The 23,638-nt window shown below is 43.2% G+C and overlaps 1 protein-coding gene across 2 annotated transcripts in view; it reads left to right on the forward strand.

Annotated features, from left to right (window-relative positions):
• Positions 1-23,638, forward strand: part of EZH1 (enhancer of zeste 1 polycomb repressive complex 2 subunit) — a 44,047-nt gene that overhangs the window by 17,678 nt on the left and 2,731 nt on the right. For both annotated transcript variants that reach the window (XM_044000795.1, XM_044000796.1), the window contains exons 10-20: positions 520-611; positions 12,924-13,104; positions 13,967-14,163; positions 17,879-17,970; positions 19,154-19,194; positions 19,737-19,862; positions 21,301-21,479; positions 21,972-22,067; positions 22,481-22,562; positions 23,067-23,147; positions 23,416-23,500. In XM_044000795.1, the coding sequence (XP_043856730.1) occupies positions 520-611; positions 12,924-13,104; positions 13,967-14,163; positions 17,879-17,970; positions 19,154-19,194; positions 19,737-19,862; positions 21,301-21,479; positions 21,972-22,067; positions 22,481-22,562; positions 23,067-23,147; positions 23,416-23,500 (1,252 nt within the window). The remainder of the gene's footprint in view (positions 1-519; positions 612-12,923; positions 13,105-13,966; positions 14,164-17,878; positions 17,971-19,153; positions 19,195-19,736; positions 19,863-21,300; positions 21,480-21,971; positions 22,068-22,480; positions 22,563-23,066; positions 23,148-23,415; positions 23,501-23,638) is intronic.

Here is a 23,638-nt window from a genome sequence, read left to right on the forward strand (position 1 = left end):
TGGCACAGTGGATAAGCACCGGCCCTGGATTCAGGAGTACCTGAGTTCAAATGCGGCCTCAGACACTTGACACTTATTAGCCGTGTGACCCTGGGCAAGTCACTTAACCCCCATTGCCCTGCCAAAAAAAAAAAAGAAAAGAAAATAATCGGAGCAGCTAGGTGGCTCAGTGGATAGAGCACTGGCCCTGGAGTCAGGAGTACCTGAGTTCAAATCCGGCCTCAGACACTTAACACTTTACTAGCTGTGTGACCCTGGGCAAGTCACTTAACCCCAATTGCCTCACTAAAAAAAAAAGAAAAGAAAACAATCACAACAAGCACCTCTTATCACTTCCTTACTAGAGTGGGAATGATGGTGTTCTCTTTATGTCAGGGATAGTTACACTCAGCTTACCCTGGTGATGATTAGTTGGTACAGCCAAATTCATCCTTTAATAGCTGCATAACCTAGTTTGGTTTGGTGTTTTCCCATTGTCTTGATGGAGCATGAGAAACAGGACAGTTTTATGTTTTCCAGCTTTTCATGCCACTCCTAACGTGTACAAACGCAAGAATAAAGAAATCAAGATTGAGCCAGACCCATGTGGATTGGACTGCTTCCTATGGCTGGTAGGTACATTCTCAAGGCTGTCCTTGCCTTGTTGTCATTCTCTCTTAAGCTGACCAGAGAGCTTGTGCTCTTAGTATAGTTCTTCCTGCCCCTAGGTGCACACACCGTGTTATCTTTTCAAATGCAAGTTCTACTTGTGGGGGAAATTATGGCAGTTGTACCTGAAAGGCAGTCTCAGCAACAGGGTACTCCCTCTAGTGAGTTTCAGGCTTCAGTGATAATTGTTAGCACTCTTCTAAAGAACAAAGTGACCTCTTGCACATTCTTGTGTGATTTCTATACACTATTATTATCTGATCTCATTATTGTGGAACATACAGTTGACAATTCATCCACGCATTGTTATTTAGTGTCATTTAGATCTGTGGTACTGAGTAAATCCTCCAAAGGATTTCTAGTTTTCGTGATATAACTTGAATACCAATGTAGCTCATGAGTGGTCTGGAGGTGATTTCTCACTCTGAAATTGTGACTGGCACACCTCCCTCCTTTTCCAGAGAAACAGGGTCCCTAATGACATCTTTGACAGTTTCGTCTGTGTGGTTCTTTGTTGGTAGGGTACTAAAGCCTGTCATGCTCACCATATGCTTCTGCACTGTTCTTTTAGTGAACCCCAGCTTTAATTCTTCAGAGAGTATAGTGTTCCATGAATCGCATTCATAGAGCAGCGCAAATTAAACCTGGATCCTATCTTCAAAGAGTTTCCTACAACAGAATGGCTAGGGCCAATGTGGATAGATAGAGTAGGTAGTCTTTTTGTTTTTTTGTGGGGCAATGAGGGTTAAGTGACTTGCCCAGGATCACATAGCTAGTAAGTGTCAAGTGTCTGAGGCCGAATTTGAACTCAGGTCCTCCTGAATCCGGGGCCCGTGTTTTATCCACTGCACCACCTAGCTGTCCCCTAGGTAGTCATTTCTACAGTAAAGTTTGAAGGTCCCCTTGCCCCAAAATATCTGCTGACCAGCTGCCACAATGCTGAAATTCCATAATTAAAATTAACGACATTCTTTAGGATTAAGCATTGCTTTTTCTTTTAAAATGTAACACACACACACACACACACACACACACACACACATACACACACATACCCCCGCAAGAATAATACATTAAGTTTTTGATACCTTAGCATGATTGAATTAAAATAAAAGGCTTTCTGACCAAAAAAGGAAGAACCAGGCCATTAGAAGAATATAATAAGCCCTAAAAGGAGAAAGCTTGCAGAAAAGGGAGATGAGGCATGCCAAATACAAAATTTACCTTAGGTTACTTAGCCTCAATCTGGCCCTAGAAGAGAAGTGTGACAAGCATAGGCAAGTCACAGGGTCTACTTCAGAACAGTGAAATCTGTATCCAAGGATCAGTTAGATAATGTTATATTTGCCCTTTTCCCCAAGGGATTGTATGGGGAAGGAGAGCAAAGAGCTGAGATTATTAGGCATCTAGATGGAATAAATCTGGCCTTCTTTATGTAGTAATAGTGAAAAAAAATACTGGAGTGTATACATACTTGAAATGTGATTATAAAGTAATACAATTGATTTTTTTAAATCAATCTGCTACAGTTCAGATATCCAAACAAGACTTGTCCACTTCAAAGGCTAGGTACTTATTCCAACAATGTTGCCATTTCTCACACTTGTGAAATTCTTTCTTTGAGATTACTCTAGAACAAAGCTTCTTAAACTGTGGGTTGCAACTCCATATGGAGTCACATAACTGAGTGTGGAGGTTGAAAGAAAATTTGGCAGTAAATGTTTTATTTGTATACCTGTTTTATATACTTGTATACCTGGGATCATGTAAAAATTTCTTGGGCAAAAAGGAGTTGTGAGGGGCAGCTAGGTGGTGGAGTGGATAAAGCACTGGCCCTGGATTCAGAAGGACCTGAGTTCAAATCCAGCCTCAAACACTTGACACTAGCTGTGTGACCCTGGGCAAGTAACTTAACCCCAATTGCCTTATCCAAAAAAAAAAAAAAAGTTGTGAATGGGAAAAGTTTTAAGAAGCCCTGCTGTAGAGCATGGAGCACAATCATTTGAATACCCTCAGTGATGACATATTTTTATCCTTTAAAGCAGATATAAAGATCCATTGGAGGGCAGCTAGGTGGCACAGTGGATAGAGCACCGGCCCTGGAGTCAGAAGGACCTGAGTTCAAATCTGACCTCAGATACTTAACACTTACTAGCTGTGTGACCCTGGGCAAGTCACTTAACCCCAATTGCCTCACCCCCCCCCCCCCAAAAAAAAAAAGATCCACTGGAGAGCTTTGAGCATGTTTGGTAGATTCTCTATGAAGGATCTATAATAGAACATGGATAGGCATTATATAGGATGGGAAGGTGTGGAAGGATTACAGTCTGTGGAGAGTGTCCATGATAATGAGCACCCTTGAAAGTAAAGGTAGATATGAATTTGAGGAATAGTTTTTTTAAACTTTTGGAGCCCAATTTAGTAAACTAATGGATAATCAAGCTGGGTAAATGGTTGTTAGTCAGAATCAAGGTAAAACTATAAAATAATGAGAAGAATAATGACTTGACTCATGATTTCATTGGTATTCAGACTTTTGAAGGTGGAGAAACTTCCTCTACACCTTCCCTGCAATTTATGGTCTTAGAAAATTTCCTGGAACACTGAAAGATTGTGATTCTTTCAGGGTTACAGCACTCGTGTGTGTCAGGGGAAAGACTAGGAACTAGGTCTTCCTGGCTTTAAGAATAGCTTTTTACCTTATACATGCTACTGCTTCTTAAAATAATGATAATGATTTTCTTATGGCACTAAATAGAAAAAAGTTGGGAAAAGCAGCCAGATTGAACTAAGTATATGTAGAGATCAATATTGGAAAAAAACACAATGGTGAGGGCATTAAGGAATTGATATACAAGGAAAAGAATATCAAAAGCATGGTGAAAAAAAACCTTACACTGTATTAATATAAAAAAAAAGATAACAGAGAAATTGTTAAGTATAGCAAACCTAAAAATGTATTTTGCTGCATTTACAGATCTATACAGGAGTTGATAACATCCTTGAAAAGGGTATTAATAAGGAACAAACAGACTTTCACAAGCAATATTCCCAACAATGAATTAACCTGTACCATTTTACAGTTGATTGAGACAGTGAATGCAAGATCTCACTGTGATTATTGTTTAATTTTGAAAAAGCATTTGATTCAGTGGAGCAAAATGCTGCCTTAGAGGCTCTTTTCCAACAGGGTGTCTCCCATCCATACATCAAAGTCATTCAAGATTGCTTAAAAGATATAACAATAAGGGGCAGCTAGGTGGCGCAGTGGATAAAGCGCCGGCCCTGGATTCAGGAGTACCTGAGTTCAAATCCGGCCTCAGACACTTACTAGCTGTGTGACCCTGGGCAAGTCACTTAACCCCCATTGCCCCGCAAAAAAAAAAAAAAAGATATAACAATAGAAATAACTCTGCTTAACCATCCTCTGATTATAAACAATAAATGAGGCATAAAGTAGGGAGAGGTATGTTTTGCCAAAGATTTTTGCTTTTGTGATGGAGGAGATTTAGCAGAGTCCAAGCTGAAGGGAGATTTTCTGTGTATGGTCAGGTCTTCTAGATATTCCTCTTTGTGGATGATATTATGCTGGCTGCATCAGGCCATGGAACATCGAAGAGGCTCTTGGAAGAGAATCCATAATTACTTAAGAGTCTGGCCTTGACCATCCACTTGAGAAAGACCAAGCAGGTGAAGAGTGCCTATTGCCCCAACATGCATTCAGATGGACAGTCTGTAGAGTTTGTCCATCTGTGTGTGTGTGTGTGTGAGACAGACAGACAGACAGATGGACCATAAATTGGTCCAAAAGTTGAACAGGAGGAGGAGAGTGCGTTGGATTACTTTCAGGAAACTTCCTAACTCTTTTAATGATGCCAAACTTCCTCCTGGAAATAGACACATTTGAAAACAACAGTATTCTACTTGGATACAAAAGCTTTTTGAAAAATTGAAAATGCATATAACACAGAGAGCAATGGACTGGTAGGTAGATACATGATGATATGAGCAAGCTGCAGCATAGAATCCAAGACTAATGGGTGTCAGAGATGTCATAAGGGAAATGTGATCAGAAAAGAAGATGGACTGTTTATAGGGCAATGGCTGATTGATTGACAATCAGAGGAGAAGGAGGGTGGAAAATAAATTTAGATGGCACCTACTAGGAGCCAGGCACTGCATGAAGTCCCTTCTTACAAGTATGATTTCATTTGGTCAACCCTGTGAAGTAGGTGCTAGTATTATCGCCATTTTACAGTTAAGGACACTGAGGCAAACAGATTAAGTGACTTGCCCACAGTCACACAGCTACATAGTGTCTGAGACTGGACTTGAACTCAAGTTCCTGACTCCAAGTCCAATGCTCCTTTCACTCTACTGGTATCCTCAAGATTTTAGAAGGAAGGAGAAAGATCTCTAGAACATGAGGTAGACCCTCTGTGTTGATCTTATGTGAAGATGTGAACAGGAGTCACAACACAGCATGGGCACACAGGGATAGGTTGTGATTTTCATCAGTGGGGGAAACATCCAGATTTATGAGATCACAGACCTATTGGAGTTTGATCATTGAAAATTATTTTCTTATATGACCCATTCACCAGCTCTTAAGACAATTCCAAAGGAGAAGTTGTGGTATCATTGTAATTGTCAGCATTTCCTAACTAGCAAACAGACCTGTAAAAATGGTTAGTGCTAGTCATTTTTTCACTGTTGGAGTCTATAATGCTGCAGCTATAAAAACTATGGTGAAAAAAACTGAAGCTTTTTAAAGAACCTGTGGGTTCAGAAGTTGAGAAAAGGAAATGTGTCATAGCAGCAAGGAGGACAAAGAGTGTTTAGGAAACTTGGATTCAGATCCCAGCTTCTACGCTAATTAGATGTTTGACAAACAAGTCACTTAACCTCACTTGTCTTCATTTCAGTATCTGTAACATGAGAGGGTTAGATGATATGATTTCTAATGTCCCTTTTACTTCTACTAAATATGTGAACCTGTCAAAATAGAAATGTTTTAGCAAAGCTGCCTCTATGAACAGACTCCTTGGCAGTGCTAACCTTTGGGTGGACTTAACTCTTTCCACTCATAGCTGAAAGTTTTTTTACTTCACTTCTTTACATTGCTAAATTAGAAATTTATTTGAGCTAACAAGTATTGTAACAAATATTGTCTTTTAAAAACGTACTTTTTTTTTTTTTAGTGAGGCAATTGGGGTTAAGTGACTTGCCCAGGGTCACGCAGCTAGTAAGTGTTAAGTGTCTGAGGCTGGATTTGAACTCAGGTACTCCTGACTCCAGGGCCAGTGCTCTATCCACTGTGCCATCTAGCTGCCCCAAAACGTAAACTTCTAATTGTAAATTCATCTCCTTCCCTTCTGGACAGAGGTGGAGGACAGTGGTTGTATAATGCTGCATATACTGTCAGATACAATTGCTGTGTTGGTTATTTTTTGCTGAACAGCTTTTTTTCTTTTTAAAATCTTTGTTATATATTTACTAGGATGGAAAGAGGGAAAGGTATTAAAAATGAATATGATGTAAAAACCACAAGGTATCAATAGAAATATGATTAAAAACATTTTTTTTATAATGTCAATACCTCTAGAAGGGTATTGTAGTCTGGGCCTGGCTCACTCTAGTCCCAGGGTTCAGGCTTGGGATTGGAATGGAATGAGACTTGCAGACCATCCAATACTTAACAGTAATGAAATTTACTTAACAGTGCCTTGAAAAGGATACTCGGTTAGGATGGAGGGCTGGTTCAGATAGATGTAGTCCCCCTCATCTCTATAAAGAAACTTATCTTGGGGGCAGCTAGGTGGCTCAGTGGATAAAGCACTGGCCCTGGATTCAGGAGGACCTGAGTTCAAATTCAGCCTCAGACACTTGATACTTACTAGCTGTGTGACCCCTGGGCAAGTCACTTAACTCTCATTGTCCCACCAAAACAAAACAAAAACTCATCTTGTCGGCAGGGTTTGGTGGGTGTGTGGTGACTCATACAAGAGTGGCACATCCACCATATCTGAAGGGTTCTGACTCCTCATGGATTGACCTTTTTTATGGTCTAGGCATCCAGAAATAGCTTTAACTCCCTGGACTACTTTCTTGCTTTTTTTTTTTTTTTTTGGTGAGGCAATTGGGGTTAAGTGACTTGCCCAGGGTCACACAGCTAGTATGTGTTAAGTGTCTGAGGCCAGATTTGAACTCAGGTCCTCCTGAATCCAGGGCCAGTGCTCTTTCTACTGCCCCACCTAGCTGCCCCTTACTTTCTTGCCTTTTAAGGAAAAAACTTGCCTAGTCTATATGGTACTCCTTCATGACAAAGTCCTAAATATCTACTAAAAGACATTCCAGCACTTAAATGGACTTCGGGAATCCGAGAAGCCTGCAATAAGAGCTTAAAACAAAAATAGAAAGATAGGAGGTGGGGGGTAGGAAGCAAGCAGTGTGATGATCCCCTAAAAGAATGCAATATCCAGGAAACTAAACATAGGGAACAAAGACCAGATAGCCAAGACTTCATCCCCTCCTTTAGAAGCACCATGTCCTGGATCTGTCATGTGGTAGATTATGTTAGAGGTAGTATGAAGGAGTTCTCCTAATGGAATAACAGAATGAACAGCACCAGGAACATCAGAACCACAGAGAAGATGATGGCACAGTTGCTAATTCTTGTCATGGTTAGGGTCATCTTTAGTAAGGTAGAGAAGAGGTCACTACCATCTCGCTGACCTCTTTCAATATAAGAATCAATACCAAGATTTACCTTATACCACCAACCTCTCAGTATCCCCCAGCCCATAGGCCAGGACTGTTACCTCCTTGGGAGCCTCCTGGAGAGGGTGATAACCAAATATTTGTCCCTTTAGACTCTTCTGCTGAGAGACTGCTTTCTTTTTTTTCTTTTCTTTTTTTTTCTTTTGGCAGGGCAATGGGGTTTAAGTGACTTGCCCATGGTCACACAGGTAGTAAGTGTCAAGTGTCTGAGGCCAGATTTGAACTCAGGTCCTCCTGAATCCAGGGCCAGTGCTTTATCCACTGTGCCACCTAGCTGCCCCCAAGACTGTTCCCTTCTATGGGAGCTGTGTAAGGACTCTCACTTTCATCCAGGGATGCAGGATTGCTACCCAATAAGCTAGGAGATCACTTTTCCTTTAAATACTCATTCATCATAGTTATTATAGTTTCATCTCCCCTGTGTCATTAGAGAGCAAGGCAACTCCTACCAGTACTACCCCAACCCCTTTCTGGGAAGAAGTCTGAGCCTTTCCCTCAGAGTTTATGGAGCTCTTGGGGCAGGGGGTGGGGGTTAAGAAGAGGGCTTTTATAGCTGTTCCAGAGGTAAAATAAGGAAGGGCTAGAGAGGATCAATCAAAAACAGTCTGTCCTTATTGGGTAAGACATTCTAGAAGCTGGATCCAAAAATTCACTGGACCAGAGAGGCCTCTCCCTTTCCAGGATAGCAGCAATTCATGGAATAGCTTCTGGGAGGTGAGATACCCAACCTCAGTAGACAGGGATATGATGATGAAGCTGTTGCATAACAGGGGTGTATCTTTTGTGAAGACCCAATTTACCATTTGGAGGCAGGTTGAGGCCCACATAGAATAGGTGGGTACTCTGCCTGACACAAAGAGCCTTATTGAGCAAACATAGCTGCCTCATCCTCAGGGGATCATATGGTCTCTAACCTACCACAACATGGCATCATTTTGTTTAATTCAGCAGAGGGCATATAATGTTTTTCATGAATATGAACATATCTCACAAACAACTATGCAAAGGAATTATCAGAATTCCTTTACTCGTCCTGACCTTGAATGAGAGAGCTTTTTGTTGTTCAATTTTGTTCTCTCCAGCCCCAGACCACTTGACCAGACCCATGGCCACCATCCAGGAATTATTATAGATGAAGATCTTACCTGTCTCATTCCTCAAGGCTTCCTCCCTCACCAGCCATGAGGCTTAGCTCACTTGGAAGACTTGCCAGATTCATTATCCATGAAGTCCAGTATATTCATGCTTCTCTCAGAATGTTCTTAAGGAGCCATGCCCATTGAGCTAGGGAAGAAAACAGGGTACTGGGGGTAGAACTAGAGGCCTCAGCCTTTTTCACAATTGCAACCTTTTCCTGAAGGTGCCAATTCCCATTTTCATTTGTCAATAGAGGACTTCCTACCCAACTTTAGAGGTACCATCTTCCATCGTCCAACTCATGATAGGTAACTGGACAAATGGTAATGGTATGACTCTGCATCATCCATTCGGTAACAGTTGGGACTTAGCAAGTTAGGAACTGCTTTTCAGAAGTATTTTTCAAAGTACCGGTTGCCTACTGCATGGAGCTTTCAGTCACAGGAGCCTAACAGTTGATTGGTCTAGCTACCTTCACTTAGCCTGATCTTTATAGACTAAAACCTCCAAAAACATGGGTTTCCATGGGGTTCTAAGGGCCCAGCAGAAGAGACTGCTGGATTTCCTATTTTAGAATTTTTATTCCAACGCTGTAGCCTGTTTTGCACCCCACTCAAAAGGGCAGATTTTAAGGTGACTCAGCAAATTGGGGTCATCAGGATGTCCAGGTGAGGAATGTGATTTCTCCAAAATCTAAAGAATCAATAAGCCTCTGGACTTTTTAAAAAATCAATCAATCGGGGGGCAGCTAGATGGCGCAGTGGTTAAAGCACCGGCCCTGGATTCAGGAGTACCTGAGTTCAAATCCGGCCTCAGACACTTAACACTTACTAGCTTTGTGACCTTGGGCAAGTCAATTAACCCCCATTGCCCCGCAAAAAAAAAAAAAAAATCAATCAATCAATTAACATTTTTCACAACTACTTAACAGTGTTTCAGATTGGTGAAGCTGCTGTTGATAATTTGTTTGGATAGTGTCTGGAATCATCAAAATTCTCCCTATCTGCTGTATTTCCCAAAACTTGACTGAGTTGCCTGTACCCTGGATTTTCTTTGGATTGACATCCTGCATTTGTCCTTCCTATGGGCCACCATCAGATTTAAGTCCCTGCCGCCTGGTCTGACCTAATTAGTGTTATCACCAATGCCCTTAGGAAGGAAGACCTCAGCTGCCAACTCTGTCAGCTCCCTAAAGTTCACTGTAAGCCAGGAAGTGTCATTTGCTTTCCCCACCGTCAGTGTGGGGTTATAAGGAAAATTGGCGTGATGAATTATTTCAGCTTCCTTTATCTTGATTGATTGATATTAACTAAAGAAAGATGATTCAGGTAATAGCAAAAATTGGCATGTCTAAATGGCACAGAAGTTGTCATAGTGGCCATACATATACCAAATCCTAGGAACTCATGAAGCTCTTTCCTCCGTGGCCTGTCCTCCAGAACTTCCCATGGAAGCCTAAATAGCCTAATAGAGGCATTGGTGGTCTCCTGGTATGAAATTAACCTGGCCGTTGATGTTCATTTGCCCTTTATATTCAAAATGGGACACAGGTTTTAGGAGATAATTTAGGTATCAATGAGATGAGAGAAGGCCCTAGTACTGTATATTATGGTAAAATTTTACTTGCACCCCCTATAGGCTGGCAAGTGAATGTCTTATCAACTCTGCTTTGGGAGCTACACCCAAAGACCCTTATGGGAGGAAGGTGTCATAAGTCTCTACCCACCTAATGTTAGTGAGCACTGTGCCTTCTGCCACCCCTGGAACACCTATTTACAAGAGCCCACATGACCACTGCAGCTGTCTCAGTCTCCAGATTTCACCAGTTGTTCTATCCTGGCCCATATGTGTAAAAGGGCAAACTCATAGCAAAATCCCAAAGATAGGCCCCATCAGTGCAGGCTGATCATAAGGCATGGACAAGCTGCAGGGAAGTGATATAGATCTAATCTACCAAGCCCATCTCTTTTAGAAATTTCATATCCTCCCTTTTAGTCCTACTTTGCAGAATCAGCTTTGATAGGAACTTATCTTTATGGGGCCAGGTATGAAGAATTTCCATCATTGCCACCTAAAATGAGACAAGGGAAGGTCTCCATCCAGGGCCTCCAATTTAACTGGCTTTGCAAAAATGTCATTTTGAGCTCTCCAAACAGATATAACACTATCCAAGGGAAATGCTCCAAATTGGTTCCAGTGAACAGTGTGTGCCTTAGCCATTGTTCCAGTGACTCATCAGGATGATTAAGCTACTTGTAGAGGTAGTAGGGTTACCCCAAGGCTTTTCATACTACCAAGACAGATTCTTAGTTCTCATTTCCCCTTCCATTCCCATTTTTCCATTATAGCCCTGAACTCAGTGGTATTCAGAACATTTTCTAGAGTGACTTCAGGTCCCATAGCCTGTTGGTCTTTACCCCATACCAGGGTTGTCCTTATTTCTTATGCTGTTAGTAAATCCATCAGCTGCTTCTCGATGCCTCTAGTTGCTCAAACACATAGGGGCTATTTACTTTGACTTTCTTATATAAGTGATCCAGTTTTTCAAGAAATTTTAAGAATAAGCATAGGAATGTTTTCCTTATCACTGTTAGTCACCGTCTTTATCACATATTGGGCTAATCCTTTTGGGATCCTCTTTTTGTCCCATTGAGAGGGCTTGCACAAGGCAGTCATAGAGTGACAGGCTCCTATTTGAAGGCCATTCCTTCACCAAAGGCCCCACTTTCTCCCCATTACCCTTTCCCCACTTAAACCATGAGTTCTTTGCAATCCAGCCTTGCTAATTAACACCAAATGTTGTAGGCCAGGCCTGACTCGGGTTTGGGATTGAAATGAAATGAGATACTTGTAGACCATCTAATGCTTAACAAAAAAAGAAATTTGCTCAGCAGTAGTGTAGAAAAGCTATAGCACTGTTTTAGGGAGTAATAGCCCCCCTGATTTCCATAAATAAACATTTTTACAGGGTTTGTTGAGTCAGGTGGATATAATGACTCACACAACAGTGGACATCCACCAAGTCTGAGAGGCACTGATCCTTCATGGGCTTGGCTTTTTTATGCCCCAGGTCAGTGGTGTCAAACTTAGATAGAAACAGAATCAATAAAGGCCACTAATCTGTACATAAAGATCCCTCTGGGCCACATATTGACTTAGTTTTAGGATGTAATATTATCTATGTTTTATTGTGGTTTTATTTTGTTAACCATTTCCCAGTTGCATTTTAATGTGGTTCAGGATGCAGTCTGTGGCACTTGCCCACCCCCTTCCCATCAAAGTAAGGGACACTTGAGTGGGGAGACTTAGAAAAGGATGAAGGCATTGAAGGCCAAGGGAAAAGGGACGACAGGAGGTAGGGGAGCTAGATGTAAAAGGGAGAGGAACCAAACCCTTTTTTCAAAATTTTGCCTAGGATTGGCCTTGCATCAGGAAAAAAACAAAACAGACTTCTTCCCTTGTTCTATATGAGCCAATTTCCAGAACCCCAAACTCAGACTATTTCCATCAGTAACATTATAGATTAAAGAGGATTTTGTTGGCTGGCCTGGAAACCAGAGGCTATAGCATTTTTAAGATTGCTTCTATGGGAAAATGCCTTTTTATATCCAAACATCTGACTTACAAATGAGCTTTTGGAATACAATCTGATTATAAACTGAATGCTGCCTAAGTTTATACAGCCAGCCAAGGGACAGTTCAAAAAGTCCTGTTCCAGTACCACAGTGTGGAGATGACCTAGGCTCCCCCCAAGCCTTTGCCAAAGAGGACAAGCTTTGGCAGATTACACCAAAGAATGGCTTTTAATATAAACCTATTGACAAACTGCTTTCGGTCTAGGGGCCAGCAATTAATACAGAAAGGGTCCCCAAGGGTTTGGCCCAGAAGAGATGAATTCCTTTTGGCCATAGCAGTCCATGAAGCAGACAAGGCTGTTATGCTTATTTAAAAACAGTATTATTACTCTATATACTCTATAGATAGTATATTATATATACTCTGAATATTACTCTATTAATACTCTATTATATACTCTATAGTATATGTGTGTGTATAGATCTATAAAAAATGACCAGTTGGCACAGTGGATAAAACACCAGCCTTGGATTCAGAAGGATCTGAGTTCAAATCCAGCCTCAGACACTTGACACTTACTAGCTGTGTGACTTTGGGCAAGTCACTTAACCCTCTGCCCTGCAAAAAAGAAAAAGAAAAGAAAACACTAGAGTGCACTTAAATGTGTGAATTGAAGTGATTAGTTGTATGTATTAGGACAGAGGGCCCACAGCATTTTAGGAAAAGGCAGAAAAGCTATCATTAAAAGGTCTTATTTCATATCTACACTGTGTCCCTTGCAGGAAGGAGCAAAGGAATATGCAATGCTCCACAATCCACGCTCCAAGTGTGCTGGCCGTCGAAGACGTCGGCACCAGGTGATCAATGCTTCCTCCTCCAACACTTCCACCTCTGCTGTGACTGAGACAAAAGAAGGGGACAGTGACAGGGACACAGGAAATGACTGGGCCTCCAGCTCTTCAGGTAAAAGGAGCAGATTGGGGACTTATAATACACTTTTACTTCCTTTCCTTAGTATTACTAGTGATGTTATCCTTCTCATATTCTGTTCTACAGATTTTAGGTAAAAATGGTCTGAGAACAAAAATGACTCTCCTGCTCTTCTTTTATGTTTAATGTTAGGCAGACTTATATCGTCCAGGCACATGAAATGATTGCTTTTATCAGTGATTAAAAGTATTGGGAGGGGCAGGGGCAGCTAGGTGGCGCAGTGGATAAAGCACCAGCCCTGGATTCGGGAGTACCTGAGTTCAAATCCGGCCTCAGACACTTAACACTTACTAGCTGTGTGACCCTGGGCAAGTCACTTAAGCCCAACTGCCTCACTAAAAAAAAAAAAAATTGTATTGGTCAGTATTCTATAAATCCAGGCAGTTGTGGGCAACAGCTTTATTTATGATGAGGCTCCAGTTCTAGTTCAAGTTATCTGTCGAATTCTCAAGGATATTTGGCAGTTTGTATTTGCAACATGGGGATTGGTAATGTTATTATTGCCAGTAATAAGAACACAATTATATAAAGCTTTAAGGTTTATAAAGTACTTTATTCACAACAACCTTATGAAATGGGTAACCAAACAGAGAATGTGTGAGCCCTCATTATATAGCCTGCCCAGAAAATTCCTGGTTACCCTCAAGTATATCAATTCATTTGGGGAAAATACTGACTTTTGGAGATTTACCATTAAGTATCGCTATACACAGGAAGCACTTTTGTTCCTTACTAGTCTATCTCCTTGGTAAGAGGATAAAGATGCTGAGATTATATGGCATTTCCCCTAACTTTCCATTTTGCTTCCTTTTTTCTTCCTCTCTTCCTGTTCCAGAGGCCAACTCTCGATGCCAGACACCCACCAAACAGAAGGCCAGCCCTGCCCCACCTCAGCTCTGTGTAGTGGAAGCACCCTTAGAACCCGTGGAATGGACTGGGGCTGAGGAGTCCCTCTTCAGAGTGTTCCATGGTACCTACTTCAACAACTTCTGTTCAATAGCCAGGCTCCTGGGAACTAAAACGTGCAAGCAGGTACCGTCTGACAATGGAGAAAAAGAGCAATAAGTGAGTCTGTCTAGCCAGCCAGCCAGCCAGCCCCCAGGCTGTGTACTAGGACAGAGTGTCCAGAGAAAGATTCCTTCAGGTGTTATCTCAGAGTCTGTACGTATAGCGTTATAGAGTCACACAATCTTGGGAGTTGGAAGGGACCTCAGAGATCATCTAATCCAACCTGTACTGAAATGGGAATCCCCTTTATCTCATATTCAGTAGTGGTCATTCAGCATCTACTTGAAGACCTCCACCCATGGGAATCTTACTTTCTTTTGAGGTAGCCCATTCTATTTTTGGACAGCTCATTGTCAGAAAGTGTTTCCTTATATTGAAGAAAATTTGCTTCTCCGCAACTTCCGCCTGGGACTCATCGCCCATGCTTAGCTGGGGGATGTGTAGTATATTCTATCATAGTATTGCTGCTGTTTCTTCTTCTGTCGGAACTCATACAGTCATCTTGACTATGTTCTGCCACCCCTTAATAGATTTCCTCACGTGATTATATCTTCTTGATATTCCATGCAGCTCTACCGCCTCTACTGTCTAATCTGTTCCTTTTGAATAAAGTATACCCTTTTAATTATGAGCTGCATCCCATCAAGTCTTAGTGATGCATATAAGATCATATTTATCTCATTGCTTTAAAATTTTTAGTTCATTTTTATCTATACTCTGTGCAACTCTGTCTATTCCAAGGCTTCTTAAACTTTTTCTACTCATGACCCTTTTTCACCAGAGACATTTTTATGCCACCTTGGGTATATAGGTATATAAAATAGGTATTATGTAACCTTTGACTGTTGCCAAATTTTTCATTACCCCCACATTCAATTATAAGACCACATAAGGAGTCATAACCCACAGTTCAAGAAGTTTTGTCAATACAACCAAGGCTATGAAAAATATTCTGTTCTTTCTTTTGGGCTCTTAGGAATTATTAGGCCCTTCTGCTCTTCTTCCTTTACTCTGTCTGCTTTCTGTGGTATCAGATTTAATGTATGTATTTAGGCATTTTTCTCTCTCCCTATCTATTTTTTACTTAAAGCCTTCTTGATGAGTCCAAAGTTCTCTAGGCAGATATATATTTTATTGGCTCTCATTAGATGCATTTGAAGCCTAACCATGAGCCTGTCATTAATATATCTTTAGCCCTAGTCTAGAAATTTAAATCTCATTTGTCCATCACCATCTTCTTAACCAACCATTCGCTTCTTATATAGGCCTTTCTTTCCTCAAGTCTTCAGTCAGCAACACTGAAGAAAACCCCTGACTCTGCCCTGAGACATAATCTATAAAGATGCCTCCTGAGTTCCTTCTGGCAGTATCCTTTGTCTCCATGTGAATCATCAGAAGTTGATATTGGTTGTTAGGTTTGATGAGATTTCAGAGGTTCTCTTTCATATCCTAGATAAATGCCCCAGGAAGACATGTTTTGGGGAGGTGGCAATGGAAAGTGTACCAACTCTGGGGCCAGAGGACTGGAGTTTGAGTTCTGCCTTGGTGTGAGCTTAGGAAAGTTCTTTGACACCCCCTACCCCAACTTCCATTTCCATTAGACTGTGGGCTCCTCTAAGGCAGAGACTGTCTTTTGCCTTTCTTTTTTTTTTTTTTTTGTTTTTTTTTTTTTTTTTTTTTTTTTTTTTTGCGGGGCAATGAGGGTTAAGTGACTTGCCCAGGGTCACACAGCTAGTAAGTGTCAAGTGTCTGAGGCCGGATTTGAACTCAGGAACTCCTGAATTCAGGGCCGGTGCTTTAACCACTGCGCCACCTAGCTGCCCCCATGCCTTTCTTTTTTTATTGCACTTTGCGTAGTGAGTAGCACATGGTAGGTACTTAAATGCTCATTGACCAACTGAAGACAACATGCCTTCTGACTGTTCACATCAGGTTGACATAGGGCTTCCTCGGCATTCTCCAACAGGGAGTTACAACTTCCAGAACTCATTGTTTCTTCCTGGAATCAATATTAGATTTTTTTTTTTATCAGTATTAGATATCACACAGAAAGCTGCTTCCTCCTTAGAGGGTCCCCCTTCATGCTCCCTGGGAATGGCCTGGTTCATGTGAAAGCCCATGTACCCTTCTCTAGATCATGTTCATCCAGCCTCCTGCTATAGCTTTGAATTCTCATCTGCCTTGTTTTCTTCGTTTTCTCTTTGAAGCACTCTTTTTTTTTTTTTTTGAAGCACTTCTTTCAAAGAATACTTACTTCATTTACCCTGATGAGCGCAGATGAGAATAGAGGGCCACTGGCCCTTTCACCTCCTAGACAAGGTCTTATGGACCCACAGGTTGTCCTAAGGCAGAGGGCCTGGACAGATACCATCTGTGCAAGTCCTGAAGGATGCCTGAGGAATCTGCTCTGCACTCATACCTCCTTTCTGTCTTACATCTTTGCACTCAAACAGTCCCTACCAAGCTACCCTAACCTTCCTGAAATATTGCTGAAATCACCTTATCGTTGGCTTTAGAAACTGTCCTGAGAGCTCTTTCTGGGTCATTCTAGACAGTAGCTAAGGGACTTTTCATTTAGACTGCTTCTTGTCCCCTTGCCCCATCAACCCCCTCAGCTGTTTCCTTTCACAGATTGCTCTCTTTGGTTTTCCCTGTTTCCCCTTGAGTAGGGCTGTGGCATACGCCATGCTCCATAGCATCCTCAAACATAGTTGTGGTAGCAGCTACTAATGGTTGGGATTCAGGAAGACTGGGGAAGATTAGGAAGATAGGTACCCATCCTATGCTGGTCAACTGGACTACAAAGGAAGAAACAGGGTCCAAAGTTATGGTTCCTTATCTTTTGGAAATACCTAGTTGGTATCTTCTTCCTAATTCCTTTATTTAATGAGTAGTGGGTTCACATACTCAAAATCCCTTCTCCATCTCTAATCTGGAGTTTATCACTCACAAAGGTCATAGTTTGGGATGATGGCCTACCAAAGCTAATCGGATATTAAGGTAATGTGTTAGAGTTGACAAAGCTCCAGAGTAGGCCTGAGGAGACCTGAGTTCTGGTCTCAGTTCTGTCACTAACTAGCTGTGTGACTTTAGAAAAGGAGCTTCTGCTCTCTGGACCTCAGTTTCTATGAAATGAGGAGTTTGGAGTAGGTGACCTCTGATGTTCCTACCAACTAAATCATTTTGTGACCCCAGGAAAAGGTGAGAACTAGTGACTCTCCCTCTCTGAGCCTCAGTTCCTTTTTTCACTAAATGATAGACTAGATGATTGCTAAGATATCTTCCAGTGGTAGCATGGTCTGATTCTACCTCTTTCCTCCAACAGAGGGGGCGTGTGCTCAGAGCCAGGTACTGCTTTGAATACCAGCCCCTTGTTCTAAGGCCAGAATCATTTTGTAAAGCTGCTACCTAGGTGAGGAGAGGCATTTGCAGGGGGAGAGTTTAGGGTCCAAGAAAACTCCCCCCCAAAACATTGCTCAGTTGGAGCAATTCCCCCTAGGGGAAAGCCAGTGATCAGGCAGGCATGCCTGTGGTCAGTAGTGCTCCCTCCCAGTCAGGACACCAGCTGGAGAATTAAACTGTAAAGCCATGTGACCTCATGTCCCAAGCAATTGGGACCCCCAGGGGGCAGTGAAGCCAGCTGCCTCTGAACCCTCTAGAGCCAGCTACCAGCTGCGGCCCTTTGTCTGGCCACTCGGCCGGAGGGAGAGTGATGGGGCCTGTTGGATTTCTCTTCCAGGTCTTTCAGTTTGCAGTCAAAGAGTCACTTATCCTGAAGTTGCCAACAAATGAGCTCATGAACCCCTCGCAGAAGAAGAAAAGAAAACACAGGCAAGGGTTGAACAAAGCACTTTTTGTGGCTGGGATGGGTATCTTTCCTTTCTGCTCCCTATGCTTGGGCCTCCCCTTGGACTTCCCATATGTGTTCCTCCCCACAGTCAGGAAAAGCGGCATGTTCTCAGTCAGTTAGGATTGTACAACTAGGAGAGCGTGCACATGTTCCCTGGGGCCTTGGAGCAGTTCCTCCGCCTCTCCAAGTCCTTCCTCACTGGTACTCTCTAGGCTTTACTAGGTAGGCCTGGCTTCACATTTAAACTCTTAGCCAATGAGGCGGCAGGAGCTGGCTCTGTTCCCCTAGTCCCTCCTAGCTGGATGATCAGTTACCAATTCAGCCCCTCCTCAACTCTGTCCATAGTGCATTCTCTTTCTTGGATTTTGGCAACTTTTGTTGTTTTCTTCCTGGATTGTATAATAGCACTGTCTTCTAGCATTTGCCTAGAATTGGAATCTTCTTTTAAATGTTCTTTCTGTCTTGGTGCCCTGATTGATGACCATTACCCAGTAGAAGCAAACAGTTCTGGGTATGGAAGAAATAAGACTAACCCACATTTCTCCAGCACTAAGCTGTACAGAACACTTTCCTCCCAATAACACTATGAGGTAAGTAGTGCAAATATATTATTAGCCCCATTTTACAGATTAGGAATCTGAGGTTCAGAAAGGTGAAGTGATTTACCTATGGTCACACAGCTAAGTGAATGTTGAGCCAGGATTCAAACCCCAGCTATTTGGACTCTTAAGTCCAGTATTTTTTTCTATTATACTGTCTCTCAGCTTCTTTCCCTTAAAGTAAGCACTCTCATAATGGCTAGCAGGGCACTCCATAGGGCAGAAGTTCCTACACATTCTCCCCTTCTGCCTCTTGATTTGGAACCCTTCCCACTTTCCAGCTTTGTTTCCATTCCCCACAAAGGGAGTTACTAGCATAAAAAATGAAGGAGACAGAAGGTTTTGGTTTTATCTTGCTTTTTTTAATCTTCAGTCAGCAGAGGCTAAATCAAGGTCTCTAGTTTTCATGTGGTGGAGCCCAGGCCTTGTGTCTGATTTTCACAGGGAGCTCCTAGTTGTCAAACCACAGCCTCTCAGAGTAGGTTGTGTTTTGTTCAGCTGCATCTGCAGAGCCCCCCCAGGCCCATGGCCCAGACCCTACTCCTATCTTTTTCTTTTCTTCCAGGCTCTGGGCTGCACACTGCAGGAAGATTCAGCTCAAGAAAGGTATGTTGTCTCTCAGCCTTCTTCCATCAGTTCAGTCATCAGCCTCTCATGTGGCCACCCACCCACATCACCCCTTAGGCAGCTGCACTTGTAGACCCTGAGCAGTGCAGCTCAGCCTCTTGCTGCAGTTGAGAAGGCCACGGCCTTGCTTTTAGGAGTTGGTGCTGTGGCCTTTGTCTCAGTGGTGGGGTAGTACCTGCCAGGGTCTAGCTCTCATTTTTCAATAGATGCTCTGTAGTTCTTTGTCTCCTCTTCCCTTCCCCCCCCCCCCCCCAGTCACCCTTTCTTTTGGTTTCTTCTTACCTCGGGGCATACAATGGAATGCAAATTCCTTGAGAGCAGGAGCTATTTTAGCTTTGCTCTTTGTATCCCTAGCACTGTGCCTTGCACACTTAGCTGGTGTTTAACATGTTTATTGAGTTAAGTTGAATTCTCCAGGGCTGTAGCTGCCCCAGTCTCTTTGCATTAGGATGTTGGGAACTGGGAAGGGGGGCAGCAAGCATAGTCACAGCTGTGTTACTGGCCTATTCCCTGTCTCCTAGATAACTCCGCCACACAGGTGTACAACTACCAACCCTGTGACCATCCAGACCGTCCCTGCGACAGCACCTGCCCCTGCATCATGACCCAGAATTTCTGTGAGAAGTTCTGCCAGTGCAACCCAGACTGTAAGCCTGCACTGCACACACTCCCACTGGTCCCTTCCTTTTCTCCTTTTCATGCTCTCTGAGCTGCCTCTGGACCCTCTCACATTCAGTATTGGTCATATGGCAGGCATTCTGCCTGGGCTCAACAAGGAACTGAAAGTCACTGGAAAGCCTTGAGTTTGTGGCTCTGTGGTACTTGCCTGCCCTCCCCTGGTAACGTGGGGACTCTGGACTTCTTGTATCTCACAACCCCCCATCTGGGGGTCTTGCTGTTTTCACAGGCATTTAAAAAATTAATTTCAAATCTGTGCATTTACAGTCTAATTAAAATTAAACTCATTTCAGCATAATCTGGTAGGAGACAGGGATGTGGTGACAGCACAAAGTGGAGGGTGGGCAAGGGAGGGAAGATAGCTTGCTTGCATAGCCCTTCCCCTTACCTCTCCTCCCAGTGCTTTTTCCCCTCCACCACCCTGTCCCTTGTTGGCGTAGTTTACCATCAGTTCTGACCACAATGGGCTGATTGATAGATATCAAAGCCAGAGCCTGCAGAGCTTGGAGGCCAGGCAGTTGGAGATATGAGTACCTTCTACCCACAAAAGATACACATCTTAGCCACAGCAGATCATTCTGAGTAGAGCAGTAGGTGGAGGAGACAGGGGTGTTGAGCACAAACATGGTGCTGTCAAAATGATACTTGCTCTTCAGGCAGGGATTTGCCAGTGAGGAGCACTGATTGTGCTCTTTCCAAGGTATATGGCCCCCTTCCCAGTCCTCACAAGCAGTGGGGGAGATGGTTCAGAGGAATGAACTAACAGCACACCCCCCCTTAGGCATTGGCTCAGGGAGGTCTAAGTCACTGAATCGTGGATTATGGGCTAGAAGGACCTTCAGGGTCTCTGAGGTCAATTCTTTCATTTTACAGATGAGGAAACTGAGGCTCAGAGAGGTAAAAATTATTCACTCAAGGTCATTCAGGTTATAAGTGCAGAGCCAGGGTTTGAACTCAGGGCCTCTTACTCCAAACCCAGTTTCCTTTGTATTGTCCCACACATAGATGCTAGATCATAGAACTGAGAAATGATATCATTGGACTCCCCTTATTTTATAATTGAGGAATACAGCTGTTACTCAGGAAGAAGGGCCATATACAAGGTTACATAGGTAGGTAAGTAGCAGTGCTGGATTTTAAACACATGTCCTCTAACTCCAGCTCCAGTAATCTTTCCACTGGGCTACACGTTTTCTTCTCTTGGCCAAGCTATTTTGTGGAATGGATATTGGAATGGGGAATAGACCCTTCTTCCCACAGCATCCTCAGACCCATTCCATTCGCCTCACTGCTGCTCTGCAAACCACGCACTCTCACCACAACTCTAAAGAGGGCCATGATTTCTCAGGATTTATCCAGTGACCTGGCTGACCCTGACCCCAGCAGCTTTTCCATTGCCCCTCCCAGGTCAAAACCGCTTCCCAGGCTGCCGCTGCAAGACCCAGTGTAACACCAAACAGTGTCCCTGCTACCTCGCTGTTCGGGAATGTGACCCCGACTTGTGTCTCACCTGTGGGGCCTCAGAGCATTGGGACTGCAAGGTGGTCTCCTGCAAGAATTGCAGCATCCAGCGTGGTCTTAAGAAGGTGTGGGCTCCCTGGGCTGACACTTCAGGGGCTGGGGGTTGCATGGGGGTAGAGACTAAATGGTTTCTTAAAGCTTCCCTTTCTCAACTCCCTGGAGCATCTTGTACCTCAGGAGCTGAATGTTGAAAGCCATCTGTTCTCTCTATCTCCTTTCTTCCAAAGCGGGGAATCATTCAGAGACAGCAGACTAAACTGAGGGGAACGGGGCGGTGGAGTCTTGCTTATTCCTTCTGTTTCTGCTCCACAAATGGCAGTACATTCCTGTGGCTTCAGAACTAAAGATACCACTCCCCCTACCCATTGTGGGGTAAAAGAACTCACTCCCCTTATGTTTTGTCTGCTCTTCCTCCTTGTCCCCCACATGGAATAGGATAGGTTTTTGTCTTTCAAATCCTTTCGACAGTTGTCCAGTACTGTCCCCTATGTCACAACCCCCTGCCCTTCCTTACAATGCCTGACATGTATCCTGAGGTTTGATTGCCTCCTCCCTAGCACCTGTTGCTGGCCCCCTCAGATGTGGCTGGATGGGGCACTTTCATCAAGGAGTCTGTACAGAAGAATGAATTCATTTCTGAATATTGTGGTGAGGTGAGCCCTGCAGGTTTGACTCAAATTCTCACAACACCCCCTAATTTTTCTGTGGGTTGGGCAGCTGTGAATTACTCCCTAAATGTCTCAGCTTAGCTCTCATGTGGCCTCTCTTAGGGATTCCAGTGAACCATCTGCAGCCCTGAAACAAACCACTGTTCATCAAACAGTGTTCATCAACTCCCAAGCAACCCAATTCATAAGCAGAAGTGGTGGGAGGTGTCAGATAGGTTAATTAATTTTGCTGTTAGCTGGCCTGGGTGGGGAACCGAATCACCCTAAGCAATAGCTCCTTGTGTTCTCTAGGATTCAAGTTCCTTGTGTGCATCCTGGCCACCTTCTTCACTGAGGAGGGGCTCTCCTGCATAGGCATCCCAGTTTACATCCTCATTTTTCACTCTTCCCATCACTAGCTTATCTCTCAGGACGAGGCTGACCGGCGGGGAAAAGTCTATGACAAGTACATGTCCAGCTTTCTCTTCAACCTCAATAATGGTATGAGACCTTGTCACCACTGATCCTTAGTGGTGTTGGTCCAGCCCTTCTCCTTCACAGTCCCTGCTTCTATTTGGTCATAGACCTACCCACTAAACTCTCACAGGGAGCAGGTTGGGAAAGGGTCTTGAGATGATTCAGTTGGTATAGCACCAATGCCAAATCTCACCAGCTCTGGTTGAAACAAATGTTTCCCCAATTGTGTGTATGGTACCAGCACCTGATTATGGCTATGATTACACACAGTAGAAACCTCCCTACCATCAATAAGGGTCTCAGGGATTTAAAGTGAGAAAGGCAGTAACCCAGAAAGGGTTCCAGAAAAGGTAGGATGCCTTCTTCCACCCTGAGAGGCGCACCTCCGTATGGAATTCCCATTGAACCTGAATTTCTGCTGCTTTGGGGAAGTTACTTGAGACCTAAACATAAACGGCCCTAAGGATTGTTCTCTCTACAGAGGACAGAATGATGAACCCATGATTTGTTTTTGTTTATGTCCTACAGATTTTGTGGTGGATGCCACCCGGAAAGGAAATAAAATTCGATTTGCGAACCACTCAGTGAATCCCAATTGCTATGCCAAAGGTAAGGTTATCGGGTAAATTGTGGGACAGGTTGAATTCTAGGCAAGTCTAAGGACACTTGAGAACAGATACCTTCATTGGCCACTTCTTAACTTGGAGAAGTGCCTAAGATTAGACTGTAGGATCAGTCTTCACTTTAAGGAACCATATGCAGAACTTGAAGACAGAGAGAGTGAGAAAATGCCCCTGTATCTCACTGAAAAGCTAGAGGGATTGGCCTGAGGCTAGCCAAGAGCCAAAGGAATAGCCTTTGGTTTGTTTTATTTCAGTGGTGATGGTGAATGGAGATCATCGGATTGGAATCTTTGCTAAAAGAGCAATTCAGGCTGGGGAAGAACTCTTCTTTGATTACAGGTGAGGCTGTTAATAGAGGTGTCCTTCATAGCTTGGGAGAGGAGTCTGAAGGGACTGAGGGCCAGGCTGGAGAGATCATGGCCCTGTTCCCTTTTTGGTTTGAGTGCTCATGCTTTTCCTTAGAAGAACCCTTAGCGA

The sequence above is a fragment of the Dromiciops gliroides genome, chromosome 4 (genome assembly GCF_019393635.1).
Source record: "Dromiciops gliroides isolate mDroGli1 chromosome 4, mDroGli1.pri, whole genome shotgun sequence".
Lineage (NCBI taxonomy): Eukaryota > Metazoa > Chordata > Mammalia > Microbiotheria > Microbiotheriidae > Dromiciops > Dromiciops gliroides.